Here is a 24,700-nt window from a genome sequence, read left to right as displayed (position 1 = left end):
AAGAACAAAAGAAAAAGTAGAAGTAATAATATAATATTAATAAATATAAATTAAATTAATAATAAAATATTAATAGGTACAAATGAAATAATATAATATTTGAATCATGTTTCTTAGTCCGACACTACATCAAACGTTTTACTAAATCAATCCAACTTAGTCTATTCCAATCCAGTGTAGCTTAGTCCCAGAAGCTAGTTCAGTTCAAGATAGTTCGGTGCAACAAACGCACCCATAAAATGATATATTTCAGTTGTACATATTCATTCAAATTTTCATAAACACTATATAAATTGCTTTCAGCTCTAGTACTCTTTTAGCCATTCTCAAATTTTACTAATTTGAAATGCATAATTAAAAGTGATGAGAAGCATAACGAATGCAAACAATAGATGCATATGGTTATGACTAATGTTAACAAAATACTTGTAAAACACCCCTATATTACTGTATGGTAACATTATATAGATTATCAAAGTTTTATCACAAAATCAACTCTTAATTAAAAAATTGTTTTTTTAACTATATAAGAAAACATCGGTATCTAACTTGGACTTATACAAGAAAAGATTATATAGAATACATACCAAAAAGAGTGTAGTAGCGTAAACATTATCGCATAACCACTCCAAATGACTCTTTGGTCTCCCATTCAACATTAGATCATTTGGAAGTTTAACTCGACCTCTTGCAGATGTTTCACATGACAAGTAGTGTCGATGTAACCGATGCCTCACTAGTAAAAAAAACACTTTGCACGACGCAGGTCCGTCGTGCAAAGTCAAAACAATGTCGCGCAAAACTTAGCACAACGAACCTTCGTCGTGCACTAACCGTTGTGCCAAGGCAGTGCAGAAAGGTTTGCACAACGAAGAAGAAACATGCGTCGTGCAAAGTGACTTTGCGCGACGTAGGCTACGTCGCACAAAGTAGCTTTGCGCGACTCAAGGACATACGTCGCACAAAGTTACTTTGCGCGACGCAGCCTACGTCGCTCAAACCATTTTTTGTTTTTTGGAAAAAATATTTTTTATTTAATTTTTAATAAATATTGTAATTAATTTCTAAACAATAATTAATAAACCAAGAAAAAATATTTAATTATAAAATATATGAAAATGTACATACAAGATGTCCAAACAAAAAAGAAAAAACTACAACAAGTAGTCTTCTAGGTTTGATACATCAAGCTACTAGATATCGGCTGGGCGAAGCAGCTAGGAGGTCAAAGGTGGAGCAAGATCAGGTGCTGGCATCGGGATTTGGATGCCGGACATCTGTAAGGCCCGTAAGATCATGCTCATCTTCTCGTCTTGGGCCGAAAACTAGGCAGCAATCTAGGCTTCCCGAGCATCCCAGGCTGCTTCTTGGGCCACAATCTTATCTTTTAAAGATTCCACTTCCTCCGTCAGGGCAATTACATGTCCTTATATACACAAGTTATAAATCCAAAGTAAATTGCATCATCAAAATGGAGTAGTTGGCATGAAACGAATACACAAGCTGTAATAAATACCATACCAAATACTTTGAAATAAGCTATCAAACAGAGCCATTATTGACGAAACAAAAGGAATACCACGTTGTTTAACATTTATTTTTGAACTACTCAAGTTTAGTATAAACAGATCCACTAAAGATTATTTGTAATCAATTAACTTCAACTTTGAGCGAACAATTACAAGTTGACACACTCCAACATGACTATAGTACAACACTAAAGACTCTGGTTTGAATACGTAAGCAAAGGAGTAAGACACAGTACCTGTAAAATGTGGATGCCACACATTTATAGCAGTCCATTTACATGACTTGGAGGGATGTGCTTCCCACTAAGCAGATCTAGAAGGACGGTGCCAAAGCTATAAACAACACTTTCTGGAGTGACCCTTCCTACAAAGTAAATAAACAACCAGTAAAGTTAGAATATCTCAAGCAGAAGTTTAGATAGGAAAACTAGAATAATGACTAGAAAAATGATCAAAGGGATAGGTGATATCTAGGCTAGAGAAGTTATTACCATTTCTTAAATATTTAGGTGGCGTGTAAGCAAGATTTGTGCTGTAACTCTTCCCATCCCTACTATTTCTCATCAAGCCAAAACATGAAAGACGAGGATCACCATCCTACAAGTCCATTCAGATCCCACATTATCACCCTAAAAAGTAGTGAACACTGAAGTGATTGAAAACACATTTTATAACTAAGATGATTGAATTTGAGAATCGAATACCTCGTCAAAGAGAACCCTATAAGCATTCAAATTGTGGTATAACGGGCGACCCCCAGTACTGCAATAATCTAAAGCTTCAGCAATATAAAGAGCCACTCTTAAACGCATGGCCCACTCAATGGTTTGATTCTCCCCTGTATAAACAAGCAGAGCCCAAAAATTAATTTTTGACGAACACAGCAACTAATTCTCAATTTGTAGGAACAAAACTCAAAACATTGAATTGATTGCTTATGCAAAAATTAATAAAATAGCAGTACAAAGACAAGCACAGTACTGGTACACTAGATACCAGAGTATACTAAAAAGTAAAAACCACCTCGCCACAACTTCTCCAAATGAAAGGCAATGTTTAATATCATCTGGGATTAACAAAACTACAAGATAAGAATCGTAAGATTACTGGCCAACTAAGATCAATGACCGAACCGTTAACAAAAAAAAAAAAAAAACAAAGGTTAATGGAACGTGTAATGTTGTAGAAAACTAATGTCAATACCATCTTGCATTTCAATGTTTGCTTGTTAAAAAGCTATGTATTTAGACGTACTTCACAAAAAGGTCACTGAGAAATCTTAGAAGCTGAGTTAAAAATAGCATTCTTAATAAACCAGGTGAAGTCGAAAGACGAATAGTAAATAAAGATAGATTTTGTTTGACATACAGTGGAACAAATGCTTAGCCAAAGTATCAGTAGCCATGTACTCAGTAACAAGCAGCCTCTCATCCCCATCACAGCAATACACAATCAAATTTGCAAGCCGTCGATGCCGCAACTTACCCACAACCCAAGCTTCCTCCTGCAAAACCAAAACCCACAAATCATTCATACACCCAATTCACAGAACGAACTTCTGTAAATTTTACAGCAACCTATTTCCAGAAATTCATAATATCAAGAAACACTTTACAGCATACCAAATTCTACTACCCCATAAATTTACAGCAACCTATTTCCAGAAATTGAAATCTAATTACACAAACTAAAATTGAAATCTGAATTCCAATTTTGATGTACCTAAAATTGAAATCAATTACACAAACTAAAATTGAAATCTGGACCTAGCAAAACATTGAGAGAGAGATGTGAAGGGACCTTCGGAATTGAGAAACGGAGAGGAATTCCGACGGAGGGTGGAGCGGAGGAGGAGCAGATGAGTGTGTAGTGGCTGGGTCTTCCTTCGTCTTTATCTTCGTCTAACGGAGTGGGAGAGAAGAGCGAGATAGAGTGAGAGAGAGGGCAAGATGAGCGAGAGGGAAGAGAGAGACTGAGTGAGAGAGAGGGTAGCGTCTGGACTCTTCCAATTGCACCTCTATTATGAGTAATTTGGGAAAAATTTAAAAACAGCGCCTATTTTTTTCACTTGGAGCGCCAAAATTTTAACAACTTGCGCGACTCATTGGTTTGTGCGTCCCGCAAGGTAATTTAAAAAAAATATATATATTATAAAATTTATTGAAAATTTAACTTTATTCCCTTCAAATTTAATTTTTTTTACATAAAACTCACAATAATATATTTTTCTAACAAAAATCCGATCCAAACTACAATAATAAATTTAAAGCTACTTAATAAATATATATATATATATATATATATATATATATATACCATTTAATTTCTTAAGTGTTATACGTACAAAATAAATAAATTTAAAACTACTCAATAAATATATATACCATTCAACTTGATGGGATACGCATTCTACTAAACTAGTTTCAAAGATCCAACCGTCAAACTTATCTGTATAAACTTCAAGATCGCATACACCCAAAATCGTAAAAACAAACATTCAAAGATCAGGTAAATGGACAAAACTTTTCGACGGTTATAAACGAAAAATCACAATCAAACGGTTATTTTAACTCCGATTTTGATGATTTTTTACAGCTACACTCTTTAAACCTATATGAATACAATGAACTAATTCGATCATCAATTTAAATCAATTTAAAACATTTACACAAGTGCATACCACAAAATCTTATGTTATACTTGATGAAAGTATTAATAAACTCCAAATGTTAGTGAATCTATCGTTTTGATAGGAAACACATTGTACGAAACTAATTTCCACGATCCAACCGTCAAACTTGTTTTTATATAATTCGAGATCACATACGCCAAAAATCGCAAAAAACAAACATTCAGATATCAAGTAACGAGACAAACCTTTTCGACGGCTATAAACGAAAAATCACGATTTAACGGTTATTTTAACTCCGATTTTGATGATTTTTTTACAGCTACACTCCTTGATCCTATATGAATACAATAAACTAATTCGATCATCAATTTAGAATATTTACACAAGTGGATACCACAAAATCTTATGTTATAGTTAATGAAAGTATAAATAAACTCCAAGTGTTAGTGAATCTATTGTTTTGATGGGAAACGCATTGTACGAAATTAGTTTCAATGATCCAACCGTCAAACTTGTTTTTATATAATTCAAGATCGCATAGACAAAAAATCGCAAAAAACAAACATCCAGAGATTAAGTAACAGGACAAAACTTTTCGATGGTTTATAAACGAAAAATCACAATTTAACTGTAGTTTTGACTCCAATTTTGATGATTTTTTACAGCTACACTCCTTTATCCTATATGAATACAATGAACAAATTCGATCATCAATTTAAAACATTTACACAAGTGGATACCACAAATCTTATGTTATAGTTAATGAAAGTATAAATAAACTCTAAGTGTTAGTGAATCTATTGTTTTGATGAGATACACATTGTACAAAGCTAGTTTCAACGATCCAGCCGTCAAACTTGTTTTTATATGCTTCGAGATTGCATACGCCAAAAATCGCAAAAAACAAACATTCAGAGATCAAGTAACGGGACAAAACATTTCGACGGTTATAAACGAAAAATCACGATTTAACGGTTATTTTAACTCCGATTTTGATGATTTTTTACAGTTACACTCCTTGATCCTATATGAATACAATGAACTAATTTGATTGTCAATTTAAAATATTTACACTAGTGGATATCACAAAATCTTATGTTATACTTAATGAAAGTATAAATAAACTTCAAGTATTAGTGAATCTATTGTTTTGATGGGATACCGCATTGTACGAAACTAGTTTCAACGATCGAACCGTCAAACTTGTTTGTACATGCTTCGAGATCATATACGCCAAAAATTGCAAAAAACAAACATTCAGATATCAAGTAACGGGACAAACCTTTTCGACGTCGATAAACGAAAAATCAAGACTTAACGGTTATTTTAACTCCGATTTTGATGATTTTTTACAGCTACACTCCTTAACCCTATATGAATACAATGAACTAATTCGATCGTCAATTTAAAATATTTACACAAGTGGATACAACAAAAGAAAAAGACAATGCAAGAACCCCAAAAGAAAAGCAAAAGGCCAAAAAAAAAAAAACTTTGCGCGACGAAATTTGCTACGTCGCGCAAACATGTTTTTGTACTAGTGCCTTAATTGAGAGTACAACTTCATCATCTTCTTTTCAATATATTCAATCATCTTTCGGATGGGAAAGGTCCACCACAAATAATACCTATTATTGAACATAAATATATGCAAGTGAGTGTTTGAAAATACTATAAATAAACTGAATTAAATTCAGACTCACAAGCAACTGGAAGGTAAATCTACATCAGAGCTTGAGCATCTTCCATTCTGAAAATCATGAAAGTATAAGAATTTCATGTATGTATAAACAAAGGTAAATTTGCATCAAAACATAATTAGATTAGAGCATAATATAGAAATTTTAAAAGCTGACTTATCAAATTATAGACGTTCAATCACTTTACTAGTTTCAGCTTCCTATCTTCCCAACAAAACATTTTCTATTTAACACTGATATCTCAACTTTTGGTTGTACACCACAAACTACAAATCACAGGGCATAATACATTTCTGCAACAACGTTCATCATAACAGAAGGAAGGGAAAAGGAAGAGCACCACCAAATTGGGAAGCCAAAAATGTTTACTTGTTATAATTCCATGTCAACAAAATGATTTAGTATCAATTCAATTGTTGAACCATAGGATTTTCCAGTATTAGTCTTGCGCCTTTTACGGCTGACCCAATTAAACACCACACTTATTTATCATTATATATCAATAGATGGTGCCTTTGTCTTGATTTTTTTTTCACAAGATGATAACCTAAACTACAGAATGGAAAATTCGAACTTAGAGTGCAAATGAGTGAGCACACTACCTTACTCAACTTGCATACCTCACATTTGGTCTTTGGTATTTGGTGACGAGGATTTGATTTGATAATAGACGAATAAATTAACTAGTGTGAACCCACAATGAGTCTGTACGAAAAAACGCACATCATAAAGGGTTGAATGCATGTATCAAGGTGTACACCAAATTTCTTAACATTCATCCAGAAAGTTCTGTAGTTCTCATGTCCATTTGCTCATTGCTTCTATTGGTCGCCAGTAGCCGTAACAAAAAAAAGGAAGACAAATAGCAAATTAAAACTAAAGTTTCACATTCTATGGACCTAGTTAAAGCTAAGAACATCTCACATACTAAACCGACTTCTATAAATTTATATACCACATCGCTCTTCTTCAAAATAAATACACAATCACAATAAATTGGTTCCTTTTATTGTTTCTACAAATTCACCCCATTATTCATCATTGATTTTCGAAGAGAAAGGAAATTGATCACCGGGTGTCTAAGCTTGGCAACTAAACAACTGATTGAAGAAGAAAATCCAAAAACAATTAAAGAAATATAGGGAAAGAAATAGGTACCTTGTTGTCGACTGAAGAACTCGATAAAATACCTAATTTCTCTTTCCCCAATCTGGTCATGTTATGCCAGAGAGAGGAAAGACTTATATAATGAGCACCAGGGGGTGAGAGGGTGGCCAAGGGAGGGAGACGAAGGAAAAGTGGTGGTCGCCGTAGCTGGCAACCACTAGGTGGTTGGTCGTCGGAGTCGAGGTGAGAGAGTAAAGAAAGGGAAGCTGAAGACGGCAGGGATGGGTGAGAACAGAAGCAAATAGGTTTTTCAATTTGGAAAGGGATCATCTCCGGATCCTTCCTCCAAATCCATCAAATCAGGAGATCTGAATCATTAAAATTTGATCCAACGGTTAAAATTATTATAACTTTTAAAGTAATCCTTGCGCGACGATGTATGTTTCATTGCGCAATGGTTTTTTTTTACTAGTGATATCATGCAAACATATTTGAATTAGTCAAAAATCTCTCTTGCCAAAAAATTAAGGTGGGAGTTCATGACTAAAGAAATTCAACTAGTCTCAACGCATGACAGTCTTGTGATAAATTGATTAAAATGCATTGTTTCTTCGACCCAAAGGTGTTGACTGCGGAAACAATACATATAAACATTTTGCAGTTTATGGGGTTATACTCCAAAGAAAACATATGAAGGATTTATTCAAGGCAAAGGCAAGTGTTTTTAATTGATTACGAATTACATCGATTGCCCTTGTTCTTGGTGAAGCAAGAGGCCAGGACAAGTACACTTTCCATAAGGTGGTATAAATTTCCTGAGCAGGCGTTTACTTAAAGATCTCCATCACCCAAAAATTACAGACAAAACATTCATATTTAATGCCACTAAATCGTGCACCAGTTGCCAAAGCCATGAACTCTTCTCGGCTCTGCTCCTTTCCTCCCTGGTTTTGAGTCATCATAAGCACATCAATTTGGGAGGTGCTCTTCACGGCGGTGCTAGTCTCTGGCATTACTGGAATAAGTGCGTCCACGATAATCACTTTCCCATCGTCTGGTATAGCATTGTAACAATTTTCCAACAGCTTTAGGCAGTGCTGGTCTCTCCAATCGTGAAGTATCAACTACAAATTTATTAAAAAGATACATTGTTACCATTGTACGTATGACCTCAAACTGAAAAGGAAAAACAAAATTAATGCTCAAGAAATTGAAAAATTACCTTCTTAAAAATGGCATCCCCAGATGGAACACTTGCAAACATGTCTCCTCCAACATGTTCCACCCCTGCAAAAATAAATTAACTCCTATTTTAAGTTGCAAAGCTTGTGCATGATAAATAAACTAGGAAGAAAAATAATTCCCGCATTTCTTTTGCTTCTTTTGTACATCTTTGTATATTTATGTCTTTTGATTCTCTATATGATTTATTCAACCTGAAGCTAAAACATAAGTGTGTAGGGAAAGCAAAATGGTGAGTGTGCGGACATCACGTTCCAACTAACTATTACGAATCAAATTAACTAAAGTGATCTTTACTAGGATATGAAGCGGCATGTTTTATGACATGAGGCAAGTCGTAATTGATACCCTAAATATGGGGATGCTTAGAAGTGATTAGACTAATAGTGACTCCCAAACCACCACCAACATCAACAAGTAGGGTAATTTTCTCAAAACCCTTGTAGATATGAAGAATCTTCTTGGTGACAATATTGGTGTGGTTAAAAATTGTTGTGTTGAAAACTTGATTAAACCTGGGGTCTAAACCTAGGTACTCAAAAGAATGCTTTCCATGGACCCTGTTAAATGGAATTCCTCCTTCAACAACTGCATCTTTCAGTTGGGACCTATCAATGTGAATGTGTATCGCCCAAGTTAGAGTTAAAAAGATAAATTACTATTTTTTGAGTATTGCTTTCTGGACTTGCCACAATGTGAAACAATAGTCTTTTTGAATAACATTCTTGATAATTCCTTTTAAAATAAAAGGTTTAAAGGGGGCCAAAAAGGGACGAAGTTCAAATGGAGTTATTCAAAAAAATTATTGTTTTCCATTGTAACAAGTTTAGAGACCAATATTTCGGGATATTTAATTTAAAGACCAAAGTTCCAATTGAACTAAAATTCAGAACCATTGCTCTAATTATCTCTAATAATTTTACTAAAACAAAATATAGATGAATAAAAAGAGAAAAGGGTTACGACAATGGTTAATTAGTAGGGGCAAGAGAGCAGTACTTGTTGGAGTTTGTATGCAAATTGTCACATATCGTTAGTGTATATATTATCAAGATACTTACTATTATATTCTTCATATTAATAGTAATTTGGTGTGAATAATATGTTATAGGTCTGTTGGTAAAAGACCGAACAACTATTTGGATAAGCCAAATTCAAAATTTCATATTTATCTCTTCAAATTTGAATTTGACTTATTCGGGCAATTTCTTAACTTCCTAATACCTGTTGGGAAAGGATACTTAGTATCCTATATAATACCAAAGAGGTCAGACACGAAAACAGAAGAATAATTATATACATCTACTGCATATAATATACATATCATTTGGAAGAGAAAGCATTCAAAAGTTCACCATAATTCAAAGTTCCGGTGCTGGAACTTTGAAGTATAGATAGTTGGATCCTGGGGGACGGATGCCCGTTGAACTACAAGCATGGAGTAGGGGCGCAATTCTGTCTTCAGGACACTGCAAAATCTGCAGGCCTCTATCTTTTCGATCAAGTCAGTTTTCCTACTTTCTTGTTTCTTTTAGTTTACAATATTACAATTACGAATTGGTTGTAATACGATATTAGATTACAGTTATTTCAGTTGTTTATTACAATTTGTTATCAATAAAGTTGTATTCTGATTGTTTTGTTGCAACAGGACTAAACAAACCAGGATTCTAGGACGACCTTGTCTTGCGACAATGCCATCATGGGACCTAAAGAAACACCATCCTCATCAGTCACAAAGTAGTTGGACACAGGACCAATGTTGTAGACCCTCTGAGAATCAGACCCATCTTCTTCATTAGCAACGATAGAGCAGCTGAGAATAGAGTAACTGGCTAGGAGCCTTGGAATACGATCCAACATCATCGGTGCCTCAGAATTCCTGGTGCCGCTGCCGATATGGGCTGCAATCTCTGACGAAGACAGCTTGGCACCAGGACCGGCTTTCGCTATGATGTCGAAAACGCCTAGCTCAATTGCTGATTGCATAGACATGGACAACACAGAAGAAAACACCAGCTGCATGGCACAGCTAATGTTTTCCTCTTCTTCCAGCTGCAGGGCCATTGGACTGTCTATATTTGTATTGTGATACTTAATGCCACCTGTGTTGGAATATATTAGTATTTTAGGTATTATATTGTTTGGGTTTTCTTATAAGTTTAGTTTGGGCTTAGCCTGTTAGCATTAGGGTTAGGGTTAGTTTATTATAAATAACATGCTTGTTAGTCAGTTAAGAACAAGTTATTCACAATGTAGTCTCTTAGGGTTTTGTAGTCGTTCCGGCATTCTAGTTTGTTTAATAATATTCCTATTATTTTGTTAGGCTTGTTCGTTGCGCACTCTGATATTCAATTGGTATCAGAGCAGGTTTGATTCTTAGGGATTTAATCTGCTTCTGTTCGTTATCGGCGTTTGTCTTTTTCCGTTGTTTATTTTTTCAGTTTTGATCGTGGAATATTTTCATTTTCTGGTTAGTTTTTGGGTTGTCATTCATAGTCGGAAAAGAGGAGAAAAAGAAAGAAGTTTTTTGAATTGAAGTTTGGACTCGCGCCGACGCTGGATCCAGTTGATCCATCATCTACTATTGTTCCCGTATATGCTGTTGCCTATATTCTTAACCAGCATCCATTGCCGCACCGAACCCACCACCAACCACCAGCCTTCGTACCAGGTCTGCCCCGTTGTCCGTATGTGAACTGTTCCGCAATAGGCCATTGTTGCACCACTCACCTGCCGCACCCACCATCACCTGCATGATCCACCGATGCTGCAACAACTCGCATCTCCGCATCACTGCCATGCCGCTTAATCAACCCGCACTCGACCCGTACCAGTACCTGACCTGCCACTGTTGCTCTGCATCCATGATTTCCCTGTTGTAACCTGTCAAAACCACCAATGCACCCTTGTCGTACCATCTTCGCAAGCCTAGATCCCATGAACTTGTACTAGATCCAGCTGCAATCTGTGAGTTTGTATCCGCCAGTCTAGAAACAAAAAGAAGAAAAAAAGAAAAAAAAAATTTGGCTCTTTGAGGTTTTTATTACGAAATAATTATTGTAGTTATTATCTTATTATTGTGATTATGATAATATCTTCCTGAATTAGGAAAATGTTATCATAGTTATTATAATATTATAATCATTATAATTTACCTCTTCTAGCATAAGTCAAATGCCACAAATTGTGGATCACGACTTACATGCCGTAATAGTGGCTATGTGCTTAATTGTAATATTTGTATATAATACCTTGTACAGAAAGAATTATGCAATTAGAAGAAAATCATTCACCCAATTGTCTATTACTCAAACCCTAATCAATTTGCCCTGCAAAATCTTCCTTTGGTTTCTTAAGATGGTATCAAAGCACCATCATGGTGCCTTATTTCTTACTTCTCAAAAACACCATGTCAAATCAAATCAACTTTTCCCTTGTCAGAAAACACAAAATTCAATCTTTGAACACCGTGGCAAATCAAACACTTCTAGAAAAGACAAAACCCAATTCTCAAAAATTTTCCACAACATCAAATACATATTTGGCCCACACGGGCAGAGAGGAAAAGTGGGTTGTTGGCTGTTTGCCACCCATTTTATGGTTTGGAGGTTTTGAGGCCCACACAGGCATAAGAAAAAATAGGTTGTTTGGTGTTTTTTGGTTTAAAGTCCGAGGACCACTAGTTGTTCGCCTGTTTGGGATTGTTATGTGATCATTTGAGTACTTGGACAAGTGACTACTCGAGTGATAATTGTGTTTGTTCGTTGTTTCTAGAATTGAGATATGAAAATCTCGTCCGTTTAGTGACGGGTTCTTTCCATACTCTCAACACTAGCCAGTTTGAACCAGAATCAGTTTGCAAGAAGCAAGAAGCAAGTGAAGTCAAGTCAAGTCAAGTAATCAAGAACCAGTTCGCCAATTCGCCAGTCAAGTCAAGTCAAGTTTGCATGCCTGCCAGTCGGCCTAACGGAGCCAGTCCGCATCTGCTTGTTTGCAAACCCATGTCGTATACCACCATGAGTTTGACGGGGGGTGTTAGAATATATTAGTATTTTAGGTATTATATTGTTTGGGTTTTCTTATAAGTTTAGTTTGGGCTTAGCCTGTTAGCATTAGGGTTAGGGTTAATTTATTATAAATAGCATGCTTGTTAGTCAGTTGAGAACAAGTTATTCACAATGTAGTCTCTTAGGGTTTTGTAACCGTTCCGGCATTCTAGTTTGTTTAATAATATTCCTATTATTTTGTTAGTCTTGTTCTTTGTACACTCTGATATTCAATTACCTGAATGTGTTTACTTATCTTCTCTATATAGAAAACCAGAACTTTCTTTTGGTCAATTCGTGCTTTATATTTTAAGTCTTGATACAAATTTTAGTTTATCAAGTGAGGTTAGCTTGCGGCACTGATATTTGAATTTTTGTTTAACTCCCTTTACTTTATACGCCCGTCTATTTTACATGAATCGATCAGACTTCCACCTAAATGTACAAGTGCAATTCTACTAGAAGTCTGCATAACTCTCATCAATGTGGGGTCTGTCGAAACATTCAAAGTCTACAAATGTTATAGAATTCCATATTCAATGCATGATAAGATGAATGTTCAATCGTGGATCATGTGGCCTCTATTACAAACTACGGTCATGAATCATTGTTTATGTGGGGGAGATCATGAGAATAAATTAAAATATGATACGTGACTAATTAAGATTTTTTTGTTGTTGCTCTACACTTCACGGCACTACTTCACTATGGCGGAGGGACGAAGAGACGAGGATTGGCCTAGGGCGCTTATCCTGACCTTTTCTTTTCAACCCTCCTCCAATTATCATGCTTCATTCATTTACAGTCATGCTCTTATTTGTCAACAATGCAACAAATTCAAACATATATCTCTATATACTAAAACCCAACCAGGGTGGTACTGTGGATGACCAGTGTGATGACCGTTTTGCCCCCTCGGTTTATCATTGCTTTCCTCCTTTGTGGCCAGCTTTGTACAGTGAGATTATGGTTTTGCCCATTAGATGCACGTGCCGACCATCGCTGTGCGACGCCTGCTATCCACTTTTCTTCACACTTTTTCCCTTCTGTTTCAATTTTTCCCCACGCGTCGATCATCGCTGGACCTTCTTTCGACTTCTTCTCTGCTTTCGCTTCTCTTTGTCTCTCTCGCCATTCTCGGTTGCTGCTATTCTAAACTCTAGCTTTCTGTCTCCAAAACGCCGATTTTTCTCCCCCTCCAACCTTCCATCTTTCTCTCAGGAATTATCAACAACGGTGCAATTAGATCCAATTCAATTTTTTTACCCTAAAAGTTGGCGTTTCCTGGTGAATTTTACGGCTTTCTCAGTGTGGGTGTTTTTTTTTTTGTGGTTTTAGATATGCAGATGGGTTTTGTGTTTGTGTTCGCTTTTTGTGATTCTGTTTGTAGGCTCGTATCCTCCTACTGTTCTTCTTCACCCAAACCAGCGGCCCCACCTTTGATTGATACCGACGGAAACACCACGAATTGAGGCGCAACACCAATACTAACAATTATAAGAAAAGAGCTCCAAACCCGCAAAGGTATTATGTTTTTTTTTTGTTCTGGGCTTTGAGCTGTTTGGATACTGAGAATAAGTTTTTCATTTTTTTTTATTATTTTGTTTCTGGGTTGCCTTCAACTAAGAGATTTAGGGAATGGGTTTAGCGTGAATTTAAATTCTGGGATATCCCTTGAGGAAAATCTTGGTCAGATTCTGTTATCTGTTGTCATCAACCATTGAATTGGTTTTGGAGTTTTCGTTTGATCAAAGAGATAGAGTGTTTTTATTGGGTGAAACTTTTATCGGTGAGATTTTTAGTTAGGCTATGTTTTGGGTTTTGGCAAATTTCTAGCGTGTTTATGCATGTGGTTTTTATTATAGACTTGGAAGAAAATGGGATTGAGGGTGAGGGGAAAACGGCAGAGAAAGCATGGAAGAGAGATTTGGGATTAGGGATAGGAAAACAGATGAAAAGAATATGATAGAGGAATGGGTTCAGTTCATTTTCACTATTTTTTTTTACTGATTTGGGATTTTGTTTGGGTTTGAGGCCATCATTGGCGTTAAGACGTTTATTGTCAGACCGTGTGTGTTTTTTGCTAACTTTTATTGGTAATTTTTATGTTGTTCTTACGATTTTGTGTGGTAGGGTTTCTAAATTTTATCGTTGATCATTTGGTTTTTTTTGTGTGTTGGTTTGTTTGTTTTGCAGGTTGTGTTTGTGCTGGGACAACATTTTCCACCTTCTGTTTGCACTGGGATGACTGCATTTTAAAGCTGTTGTGGGTGAGATTTACGTATGGAATCATTCCATTTTTTTTCCCAAATATGTGTATTTAGTTCTCTTTAATTTTAAGTTATAAAAATTTAATTTTTATTTGAGTAATATTTTATTAGTTTATGTTATGTGTTGTGATCAGGAATTCTGTTGGATTGGGGAATTTTTGTTTGATGAGAGAGATGAGGAGTTTTTTTGGTTTGAATTTTTTATTGGACCAATTTGCAATTGGATTGCATTATGCCTTTTTGCATCAATCTTATGCAAGCACTTCATTGTTTTAAATACTATTTGAAGAGAGCTGGGTTGCAGGTTGGATATAAAATGTTAAGGTGAGATAAAATCGAGATACCAAGGGTGGAAGAATGATTTAGAATTGGGGGACGAAAACAGAGGGATAGGGTTGACCTCATTTAGATTATTTTTTTTAATTGATTCAGGACTTACATGTATCATCATCCTACATACTAAAACTCAGTTTTGAGTACTATTGATGACCAGTGGCTGGACCCATTTGTCCATCGCTTTCTCCTCTGTTTCCCTTGCTGTTTTCACATTTGTACAGTCGAATGGTTGTTTTGCCCCTCGCTTTTTTTTTTTATATTTTTTGTCTTTTATGTTTTTCTGTGTTGGCACAAGGTTACACCAGTATTAAACAACTACAGGTCCTCCAAAGGTCAGCTTATTACCATATTTCATCAAGTTCGGTATAAATAGATCTTTATTTTTTACTACAGTTAAATACATGGACATGCCTCCACAAATACAGATTAGTTCTTGGTTTTGTGTTCAGTAAAGTTGACATAGAAAATCTTCCCATTGTCTACCAAAATCCTCCACACATGAAAACATAAATTCTTAATCAAAGCTTATTACCATAACTGTATCTGTTGTTTTTTATTAAATTAACGCACTGTTTTCAATTTTATATCCAACACAAAAGAAAATGCTCTTACACAATGTGGTTACTTACATTTTATAACTTATCTACCACATGTTAATCTGAGTTATATAAACAGGAAAACAACAGTTATCAATCAGACTTGGAGCCCCATGTTTGGTAAACGCATTTAACTAGCCTTACTTTTAATACCGAAATCCAAGTTTTATTCTCTTAAATCTGCCTGTGTTTCCAGACCTTGCAAACGTATTTGAAGTGTTGTTGCCACAACTTCTGCTGTATCCCAATCCCTCTGACCCTTTAAACGGAGAGGCTGCAGCTTTAATGATGCGTTTCCGAGCTACTTATGAACAAGGAGTTAAAGGTATTGATTGCTTTTTAGGTTCGTGTCTCCCTGTCATCATGCATCTGTTTTCTGTAGTTTTTCACTTAAGTTTCGACTTCAGTGTATTCATGTCGCGATTAGTGCTAATTTGAACATGGATTCTTCAACTGCAATCTTTTGAGTAGTGTTAAGCCTTTTGTTACATTATAGTGCTACTCTTACTCCTGCAGATGTCAACTTAAATGTGTTTTGAGAACCTTGCATTCTGTTATGTTTTGAGAAGTAAACTTAAGTAGACAAAAACAGAATGGTTATCAAATGGGACCTTAATTTCTGCATAAAAATGAGTTATAATGTGCATTATCGAATACTAAGTTGTGTATTTTCTTTAATTGTTTCCTCGAGAGCATTCCAATGGATCACTAAACATGATTATGCAAGCAAACATCGTTTTGTATTCTTTTTTCTGTTTCTCAAACATTTTAAATTTGAATTTCATATATCTTTACAAAAAAAGATAAAATATGTATATACAAAGCTAAAGAAAATATTGGCAGCCCTTCAAATAGATTCATAAGCTTTATTCAGCTATTTCACTTCAGTTTCTTTTACAAATGTGTAATCATTTTAAGTTAATAATTATTATTTTTTATCTTAGAATTCTTTTACTCTGTTCTATATATTTATAAATATATGAATTTCAATAATGAATGTATGAACTTCACCAAAAAACTCAAGTACAGATCCCTAAAGCTCTTTGTCCCTGAACATTTACTTTCCACAAGAAGGTTCATCTCTCTCTCTCTCTCTCTCTCACATCTTTTTAAATGCATAAATGTTTTCTAAGCTGAAATACACTTCTCAGACAGATGTGATTATTGGGTTGGATTTTTCTTATTAACCTTCGTAAAATAGTGGCTTTAATTTTTCAGGCAAAAGTTTTTATGCAACCTCATTACTTGCAGAATTTGGTTTGGTCAACCTTTAATGCCTTATCGTCGGAATAAGTTAAAGGTAAGGGTCACCAAATCATACTATTTTCGTTGCTATTTATTTCCTTGCTGAACACGATGAAGCGAACTCTCTTCATTTGCATTCTTGCATTTAAATTTGCATGTCGGTTTATGGTAAATAATATTCAATTTTCGTTGTCTTCGATTCTACTGAGTTGCAGTTTTATCATCTATTTATAAAACCCATTTAGACTCACAATTTTTTTGTGTGGTAAAACTTAAACTGAAGCATTATGTATATCCAAGATTGAAGAAGAAATTTAAGTTAAAATTAGATGGACACCCAATACTAGGGGTGATGTTGCCAAGGTTGTAACCATATCAGTAGTCGATTTTATAAATAAAGTGAAATACAAGACTAACCCAACAGGTATCATAAAATTATGTTGAACTACTTTTTTCTCTCTCTTGGTACTCAAGATATCATTCCTCACTTGGCCAAAAACGATAGATTATCCCTCATGATGTGCTTTCCATGTTTGAATATTTTGTTAATTCAGTTTCAAGTGTTTTCTTTTTGTGTATAAGAATATCTTAGTAACTCATTGTTTTTTCTTTCCTCTAGGTGGTACAATAGTTCTATCCGATGATGGTCGCTATTTTTCAAAGGATGCTGTGGAAATTCAAGATTGAAAACCGCTGGCTTTCCATCTTTTTAAACAAGTTACCTTTGTAAGGTATCAAAACTACAATTTTTCTATAGCAAATAAAATTCTTTCCTTCACTATGATAATTTTGTTTAGATTAATTAATGTTACATTGATACTAACTCAAATTTATACACTGCTAGAAAGTCAATTTGTAATCCCGCAGCAACGCGCGGGCATTACTAGCTAGTCTGTATATTAAAACTCAGTCGGGTGGGTACTGTGGATGACCAGTAGGCGGACGATTTTGCCCCTACCTTTTTCCTCCGGTTGTTCTTCTCTTTGGTTTTTGGGGCAGCGAAATGCCATTTTTGCCCATTGCTTCCACACGTTTGTCATCAATGGATCCTCTATTTGAGGGGATGTAGTCAAACTAATATTTTAAAAGATTTTAATAGTGATATATTTGATAGGATTTAAGAGGATTAAAGACTCCTACAAAATTCATATGGATTTTTAAAGAATTTGAATGGATTGTGGTGGATTGTAGTGGAAGGATTTGAAATCCTAAGGGGTGTGGTTGGATTCTTTTTAGTCTTGATTATATATACTTTTAGCTTTCAAATCCCATAAAATCCACAATTTATTGAAATCATCCAAAATCTTAATTTTTTTAATACTCTTAGATTTGGATGGATTTTAAAATCTTTTAATTGAATACACCTAGATTTTAAATGATTCTAAAATCTTTTAATTGACTACATTTAAATTTGAATGGATTCTAAAAGGGAAATTTTATTTAAACCCATTTAACTTATTTTTACACCCAACTTACTCTTTGCACCCATTTGATTTTGAGTTAATTAGAATTAGATGCCTCATTTTAGATTTTTCTAAATTAAACATCTGTTACTTTTCAACTTTTGATTTAAGTGCTTTTAATTTTAATTAAACTTTATATTCCAGGTATATTCTTAATTTAAGTATTTTATAAATTCTTTTAAATCCATTTCTATGTAAAAAAAATGCACTCAATAATATTCATTAATTTATTGTTATTTTTATGGAATCTCATCCCTTCCTCAATTTAAGGATTCAATTATATCTACTGGGGTTCAAGATTAATTGGATGAAATATAGTTTTTCCAATTTCCAACTCAACATATAAAAAAACAAGAGTTCGTTTATAATTAAAATTGAGATGTAGACTAGACTGCCTAATTTCATGCAACTGAAAATAAATTTGAATTTTTTAACAACTACTTATAGTAGAAACTTGAACTAAGAGTTTTCACATTTTTATTTTTATTTAAAATGAGTCCTTATTCCAATAATTAATTATTTAGAGTTGAAAAAATATTTTTAGTACAATGTTTTAATGTGAAAAGTTATCTTTTTTTTGGGTTACACAACTTACACATAACGTACCATAAGTTTTGTACGTACCAAAATAAGGATAATACAACGTACTAATAACTTGGTACGTACTAAATAAAGAATTGCATAACGTACCAAAAGCAATATTTTATAACGTACCAAAATACTAATGCATACCCAGATTAAATTTATATAACGTACCAATAACGTACAAAATGATTGGTACGTTATATTTAATATATCTGTTTGGTACGTTATATTTAATATATGTGCATGTTATATTTCATAATTGTATGTTAATAGGATGTTTATGTGTTTTTAGAATTTAAAACAACAAATTATTTGAATAAGAAAAATTCATTTTGAACGAATTATGATAAGATAAGATAGGAAGTTTGTGGTGATTTTAGAATATTTGTGATATTATTTTCTGAACTAGTTGGTTAATTAAATACAATAAAAATCATAATTTTTAATTAAAAATTAGTAGAAGTCAAAAGTTTAAAAGTTATAGATGTTTGATTAAAAAATTCAAATTTGAGGCATCTATATCAAAATGCCCCTTTGATTTTTAACTAAATTATTAATATCTCTTTAAATCCAAATTTAATACCTAATATACTCCCATAAACCCAATTCAATATGTGAATTTATTTTTACACCTAATTCAATAGGATGACCTTTGCAGACCGCTAGGGGAGTTCTTGCTATTGCTGATGGTGTTTCTGGGTATGGAACTTATGTTGGCTTGCTTATATACCCTATGACGTTTTACGATTCGAAAAAGAACAAGAAATCCAGGGAAATTTGGTTTAAGAAACTCCAAGTAGTGGACACATAATTCATCTGTTGATTTCGGAAGTTCTGATCTTCTCATTTTTTTGGCTTGGCAGTTGGGCTGAACAGGATGTGGATCCTTCATTGTTCCCCAAAGAAGTGATGGCCAACGCCTCAAATCTTGTGGGAGATGAGGATGTAGTTTCTCTCAAAACCAAGTACCACCTTCACTATTGTTAAGTAGAATTTCGAGCTTGTGTAAATTTCGTGTTTGCTATGAAACCCAAGGCACGTCCCATATAGCTAGGGGTGGTTCGGTATGGGATCTCATACCGAAATCCTAATTCCGATTCCCAAACCGAAATTTTAGGGAATCCCAATTTCAATACCGATCCCAAACCAAATTTTCGGAAATCCCAATTTTCGGGAATCCTGAAATAGTTTCGGAATTTCGGAACAAATCGGGAATCTCGAAATGGTTTTGGGCTTTTGACTAAATTTGACATATCATGCTTTTGGGCTAAAATTCAACATTTTATATTGAAAATTTGGGCTTTTGGGCAGGTTGCCAATCTGCGGCCCAATCTGTTGTTAGACTAAAATATGCAATATGTGCAATCTGTGCAATCTGTTGCGGCCCAATCTATGCAATTTGAAATCTGAATCTATGCACAATAGTCAATAGCTATGCAATCTGAAATCGGAATCTGTGCACAATAGTCAGTAGCTATGTGATCTGATCTACCTATTTAATTTCTACCAATAGCATATGTGATCTACCTATTCAATTTCTACTACACATGCATGCAATAAAAATAAATTAAGTAACAAATCCAAAAGCAAAAAAAAAAAAAATAGTTACAAGCTAAGGTTTTAAAATAAATAAAGTAACAAACTCAAAAGCAAAAAAATTAGTTACGAGCCAAAGTTTCAAAATAATTAAGTTACAAACCAAAAGCAAAAAAGCAAAGCTTAACGTTTATGAAGATTGTTGGCCTCTTCGGCCCTTTGATCTTGTTGATGCTTATGGTTGCTCCCTTCTTGTTGGTACTTGTACTCTTCCAATCACAACCACAACCACAGTTCAGCATATATCCAAATTCCAATCAATAAAGCACAATAGCACATATCCAATTCAAATGCAATAACATTAACATATTCAATATGTGCAAAGTAAGAGAAAACAATTAAAGAGAATTAAAGAGAATTCATATATATTCATAAAGAGGAAACACAATTAAAGAGTCATATGACTCATATCTATTCATAAAGAGAATTCATATTTATTCATATCTAACTAATGTCCATACCACATAAACAACACAAACATGTGAATGCAAAATGAAGATATAGTACTAACCTTAAAAAGCCTCAATTCAAACCAAGGACCGAATACACTTGAGTTGTTATTACAGTGGGTGCAGTACACTCGGATCTGATCCAAAAGAACAGATAATGTTATGCAAATGCTTGAGGATCTAATCAGCTAGTCATTAGAAGTTTCAGAGAGAAAGAAAAGAGCAAAAACAAGTTCTCAATGCTTGCTAAATCGAAAAAGAAGTTTTAGAGAATCTCCAATATGAAACCATTTTTCAAATATGTAATAGTTAACAATCTGTATATGGACAACAAAAGAAAATTGATATATCATGGTAACATTTTAGACTAACTTTTTAATCAACTTCCCTGCAATCAATATGTTTTTAATCCATATTCCGAGTCCAATACTAATCAACACCATTTACAACCCACGGCCCTCATCCCCTCATCCCCTCACCCAAAAGAAATATAAAACAAACAAAGAAAGAAGCGAAATGCCTCGGTCTGTTCGAATGCATATGACCCAGATTTCATATATTTAACACAAACAAGGGAACAACAACAACAGCTTGTACCACAGTCCATTAACTTTCTTTCCAATATAAGCCCATAACTAAACAAAACCTTAACAAACTGTGCCTTGACGTGCAAGCAATTTCCATTTTATAACCCCATCCATTCCAATAAATTTAAATTACAGAATCACACACAGTTAAATATGCTAAGAATAATTATAAAAACTTATTAATTAATCGAGCTTCCATTTTTATAAAATTATGGAACTGGTGCAGCATATATGAATAACCCTAAATCAACTGCAGTGACAAAATTTACGAAAAGAATGAATAGGATACCTGAGTACCTCACTAAAATCCATTTGAAAAATTTACGAAAAGAACGAATGGGGTACCTCAGTACCTCGCCAAAATTTACGAAAAAAGCTCTGATTGCAAAAGGTATTTTAGAAAACATTTAAATCAGGCTCCCTCCCCCCTTTAACCTCTCATATTCCCTATGCAACCTCTCGATTCAAAATCCCTAATTCCAAAAGCCCTAATTCAGAAACCCTAATTTCAGAAATTCCTAATTCAGAAACCCAAATTCAAATTTTCTAATCGAATTTGGAATCAAACAATTTGTATGAACTTTGGTTGAGTTTATTGCAGGAATTTCTTACCTTTTGCAGTGAGGAGAAGTGCGGAATGAGACCGAAAGCTCGATTTAGGAGCCGAATTCGGATGGTAAGGACAGTGGGTAAAGGCGATTCAGGTGAGGAGGGATGACTGAGAGGAATGAGGACTGGTGTGGGCAGATTTGGGATTCAGGCGACGGATGTGGGAGGAGAGACAAATCGGTGAGGAGATACTGAGGTGAGGTTTTAGGTCTGAGGTTGAGAGACCGAGAGAGAGAGAGCGAGAGAGAGTCAGACACGGGTTGGGATTGATAACTTTGATTTACATGCAACGGTTGAGATTAAATCTCAACATAATCCAACGGCTATTAAAATTCTAATTATATATTTAAAAATTAAATAATATATATATATATATATTTTTTTTTGGTTTGGTTTGGGAATACCGAAATCCAAAAAACGTGAGACCGATTTCCGTACCCAAATTTCGGGATAGGTTTGGTATTGGGTACCAAAATTTTCAGGAATTTCGGTTTGAGAATTTTTCGGTTCGGTTTCGGGAATCTTTCAGTTCGGTTTGGTATTTTTGGGATTTGTTTTCAGCCCTACATATAGCAGGTGAACAACAATCCTCATATTCTGATAGGAAAGGTACATGCTTATACCTCCTTGATAGGTTCTGCTACGGTGTAAGTTCATCATTTCGTTTAAGAAATCTTCGCTGTATTTTGCCATATTTGTTCAAGAGATTCTTACTTTAGCTTTCCTTTATCTAAGTAGAATTATAACCAAAATACTCATCTTCTAAACTCTAAAAAATTGAAATCGAACGAACAAAAAATTCATAAATTGAGTCATACCTTGATTGGAGGATTCAAAACTTCAAAATCACCATCCATCAATAGAAAATTTTATTTTTCTCTATGAGGGCTTTTAGGGTTTTAGTCAGAATGAACGTAGGATAAACAAACGATGACCGTATGGTTTAATTATAGTGTTTGGGTTTATTGATAAATTTGAGTTTTATTATTAATTTCATTTTGTACTTAATAGTAATTATGCAATAGAGTAAAACAGACAATTAACATTCAAAATTTTAAGTTGGGTATAAAAAGAGATTGCATGGATTTAAATAAAATTTCCCATTCTAAAATCCTTTAAAATCTTTTAATTGACTACAGTAGTATTTTAAAGTCCTCTCAAATTGGACTGTGTTCTCGATTTTTCTTTTGCTTTTTGTTGCTTTTTCACATCATTCTCACAAATCTCTCTTCTGCTGTTCTCAGGCTTACTAACTCTCGCCTTCGATTCCAACAAGTGCGATCAATCTCGCCCCTCAATTCCCTTCATAATCCTCATTTTCCACATCTTTGCGCTCATTCGCCTGAACGAAAACCCGGATCGATTTCTTCCTCTGAAATTAAACCCTAATTTTGCCCCCAAACGAATTGGAACACAGTCAAATTCGATTTCTAATTCAAGTTGTATTGATTCTAAGGATATAATCTAGTGTTTCCAGGTGAGTTTTGCATGTTTATGAGTGTGTATGATTTGGGTTGATAAATTTCCTTCACTGTCAACCTCTATCTGCTTATTTCATCATTTTTAGTTGGGAATTGAAATATTGAATTGGATAATTGGAAGATTTGGGTTTCTTTGAACTTCGTAGTCTCAATAGCGTTTTCGGTTTAAGTTTGTTAATTGGTTAGGTAAAATGGGGGACCTGTTCTTCAAAGACTTCTTTGAATTGGTGATGTGATGTATAGTATACGGTAATCAGGATTTATGGGTTTCTGGGTAATCAGGGTTTATGGGTTTCTGGGTGCTGTGATACATAGTTAGGGTAATCAGTAGTGTTGATGCACAAAATCAGTGAGGACTTTGGTACAACAGAAAGTGTTAAGTTTGTGACATTCGCTAAATTGCTTCGGTCACTAGTGTGGATAAGTATGTAAATGGATGGAGACAGGGAAGCAAACACAAGATGTACGTGGTTCACCCAGATTGGCTACGTCCACGGAGTAGAGGAGTTCTCATTAATTGTGAAGGTTTTACACAAGTACATAGGTTCAAGCTCTCCTTTAGTGAGTACAAGTGAATGATACAAATGACATTAGGAAATATTGTGAGAGAATGATATCTATTTATAGAAGAGAGTTTCTAGTTTCATTCTGACATTGACACGTGTCGTGTTGTGATTGGCTTCTGATATTGACACGTGTCGTGCTATGATTGGTTTCTTATGTCAACACGTGTTGCGCTGTGATTGGCCTCCTAGTTGGAGGGAAATTCTTCTGGGTCCTTCACTGTATAACGTTGGCCGGTGCTCAGTAGTTTTGGGATTGGTCAAGTATGGTACAAACAATACTCCCTTAAGTTCCTGAGTGAGGGAAGCTTCTCGGTTGGGGACTTGCAAGATCCAAGCCATTAAGTAATCACGAAACTTCTAAGTACCAAAGTGTGGTATCATTTTCACTTGCCTTATCTATCTCATACGTAGCTGTGGCATTTTCTCTGGAAGTACTTTTCCTCCATCCAGGGGTGGTATCTTTAATCGATGAAGATGCACAAGGTAATGTATCAATTTCACTTGAAGCTTACTTATAGTTTTGGGCTTAGTCAAGTGCGATACAAAACCCTATAGTAGGAGTCCCCCAAGTCGCCGAGCTAGGAGATTTGCCGAAAGAGGTAACAGACAAGGTAAGCAATCAGACTTCCAAGCAAGCAACCTGGATCAGAGGGTCGAC

At 34.7% G+C, this 24,700-nt stretch overlaps 2 protein-coding genes, 1 long non-coding RNA gene and 1 pseudogene across 3 annotated transcripts; 2 read left to right on the top strand and 2 right to left on the bottom strand.

Annotated features, from left to right (window-relative positions):
- Positions 1-1,079: 1,079 nt before the first annotated feature.
- Positions 1,080-7,079, bottom strand: LOC114827303 (serine/threonine-protein kinase BSK1-like). The gene is made up of 6 exons (XM_070806082.1): positions 7,020-7,079; positions 3,145-3,183; positions 2,898-3,033; positions 2,234-2,367; positions 2,021-2,126; positions 1,080-1,893 (listed from the first exon to the last, which is right to left on the bottom strand). The coding sequence occupies exons 1-6, from the start codon at positions 7,077-7,079 to the stop codon at positions 1,790-1,792; spliced, it is 579 nt and encodes a 192-aa protein (XP_070662183.1). The 3' UTR covers positions 1,080-1,789.
- A 587-nt stretch (positions 7,080-7,666) lies between these two features.
- LOC103429450 (cathecol O-methyltransferase 1-like) lies at positions 7,667-9,106 on the bottom strand (annotated as a pseudogene).
- Positions 9,107-9,440: 334 nt separating this feature from the next.
- LOC114827504 (uncharacterized) lies at positions 9,441-10,535 on the top strand. The gene is made up of 2 exons (XR_003776578.2): positions 9,441-9,714; positions 9,862-10,535. It is a non-coding gene; the product is annotated as an uncharacterized lncRNA (long non-coding RNA).
- Positions 10,536-13,605: 3,070 nt separating this feature from the next.
- LOC108171880 (uncharacterized) lies at positions 13,606-17,493 on the top strand. Its single transcript, XM_070806081.1, has 6 exons — positions 13,606-13,645; positions 13,733-13,783; positions 14,456-14,540; positions 15,541-15,581; positions 15,658-16,761; positions 17,326-17,493. Exons 1-5 carry the CDS (start codon positions 13,606-13,608, stop codon positions 15,897-15,899), a joined length of 459 nt encoding a protein of 152 aa, XP_070662182.1. The 3' UTR covers positions 15,900-16,761; positions 17,326-17,493.
- Positions 17,494-24,700: the final 7,207 nt, after the last annotated feature.

The sequence above is a fragment of the Malus domestica genome, chromosome 10 (genome assembly GCF_042453785.1).
Source record: "Malus domestica chromosome 10, GDT2T_hap1".
In the NCBI taxonomy this organism is placed as follows: Eukaryota; Viridiplantae; Streptophyta; class Magnoliopsida; order Rosales; family Rosaceae; genus Malus; species Malus domestica.
This window is presented reverse-complemented; position numbering and strand designations above follow the sequence as displayed.

What these genes read in the sequence shown, in the direction of transcription:
- LOC108171880 (XM_070806081.1), top strand. Translation starts at nt 13,606, where the DNA reads ATGGGTTTTGTGTTTGTGTTCGCTTTTTGTGATTCTGTTT. An exon ending in CGCTTTTTGTGATTCTGTTT is followed by an intron (nt 13,646 to 13,732) that starts GTAGGCTCGTAT and finishes CCACGAATTGAG; the next exon opens with GCGCAACACCAATACTAACA. An exon ending in GACTTGGAGCCCCATGTTTG is followed by an intron (nt 15,582 to 15,657) that starts GTAAACGCATTT and finishes CTGTGTTTCCAG; the next exon opens with ACCTTGCAAACGTATTTGAA.
- LOC114827303 (XM_070806082.1), bottom strand. Translation starts at nt 7,079, where the DNA reads ATGACCAGATTGGGGAAAGAGAAATTAGGTATTTTATCGAGTTCTTCA. An exon ending in GTTCTTCAGTCGACAACAAG is followed by an intron (nt 3,184 to 7,019) that starts GTACCTATTTCT and finishes TTCTGGAAATAG; the next exon opens with GTTGCTGTAAATTTATGGGG. An exon ending in GTAGTAGAATTTGGTATGCT is followed by an intron (nt 3,034 to 3,144) that starts GTAAAGTGTTTC and finishes TTGGTTTTGCAG; the next exon opens with GAGGAAGCTTGGGTTGTGGG.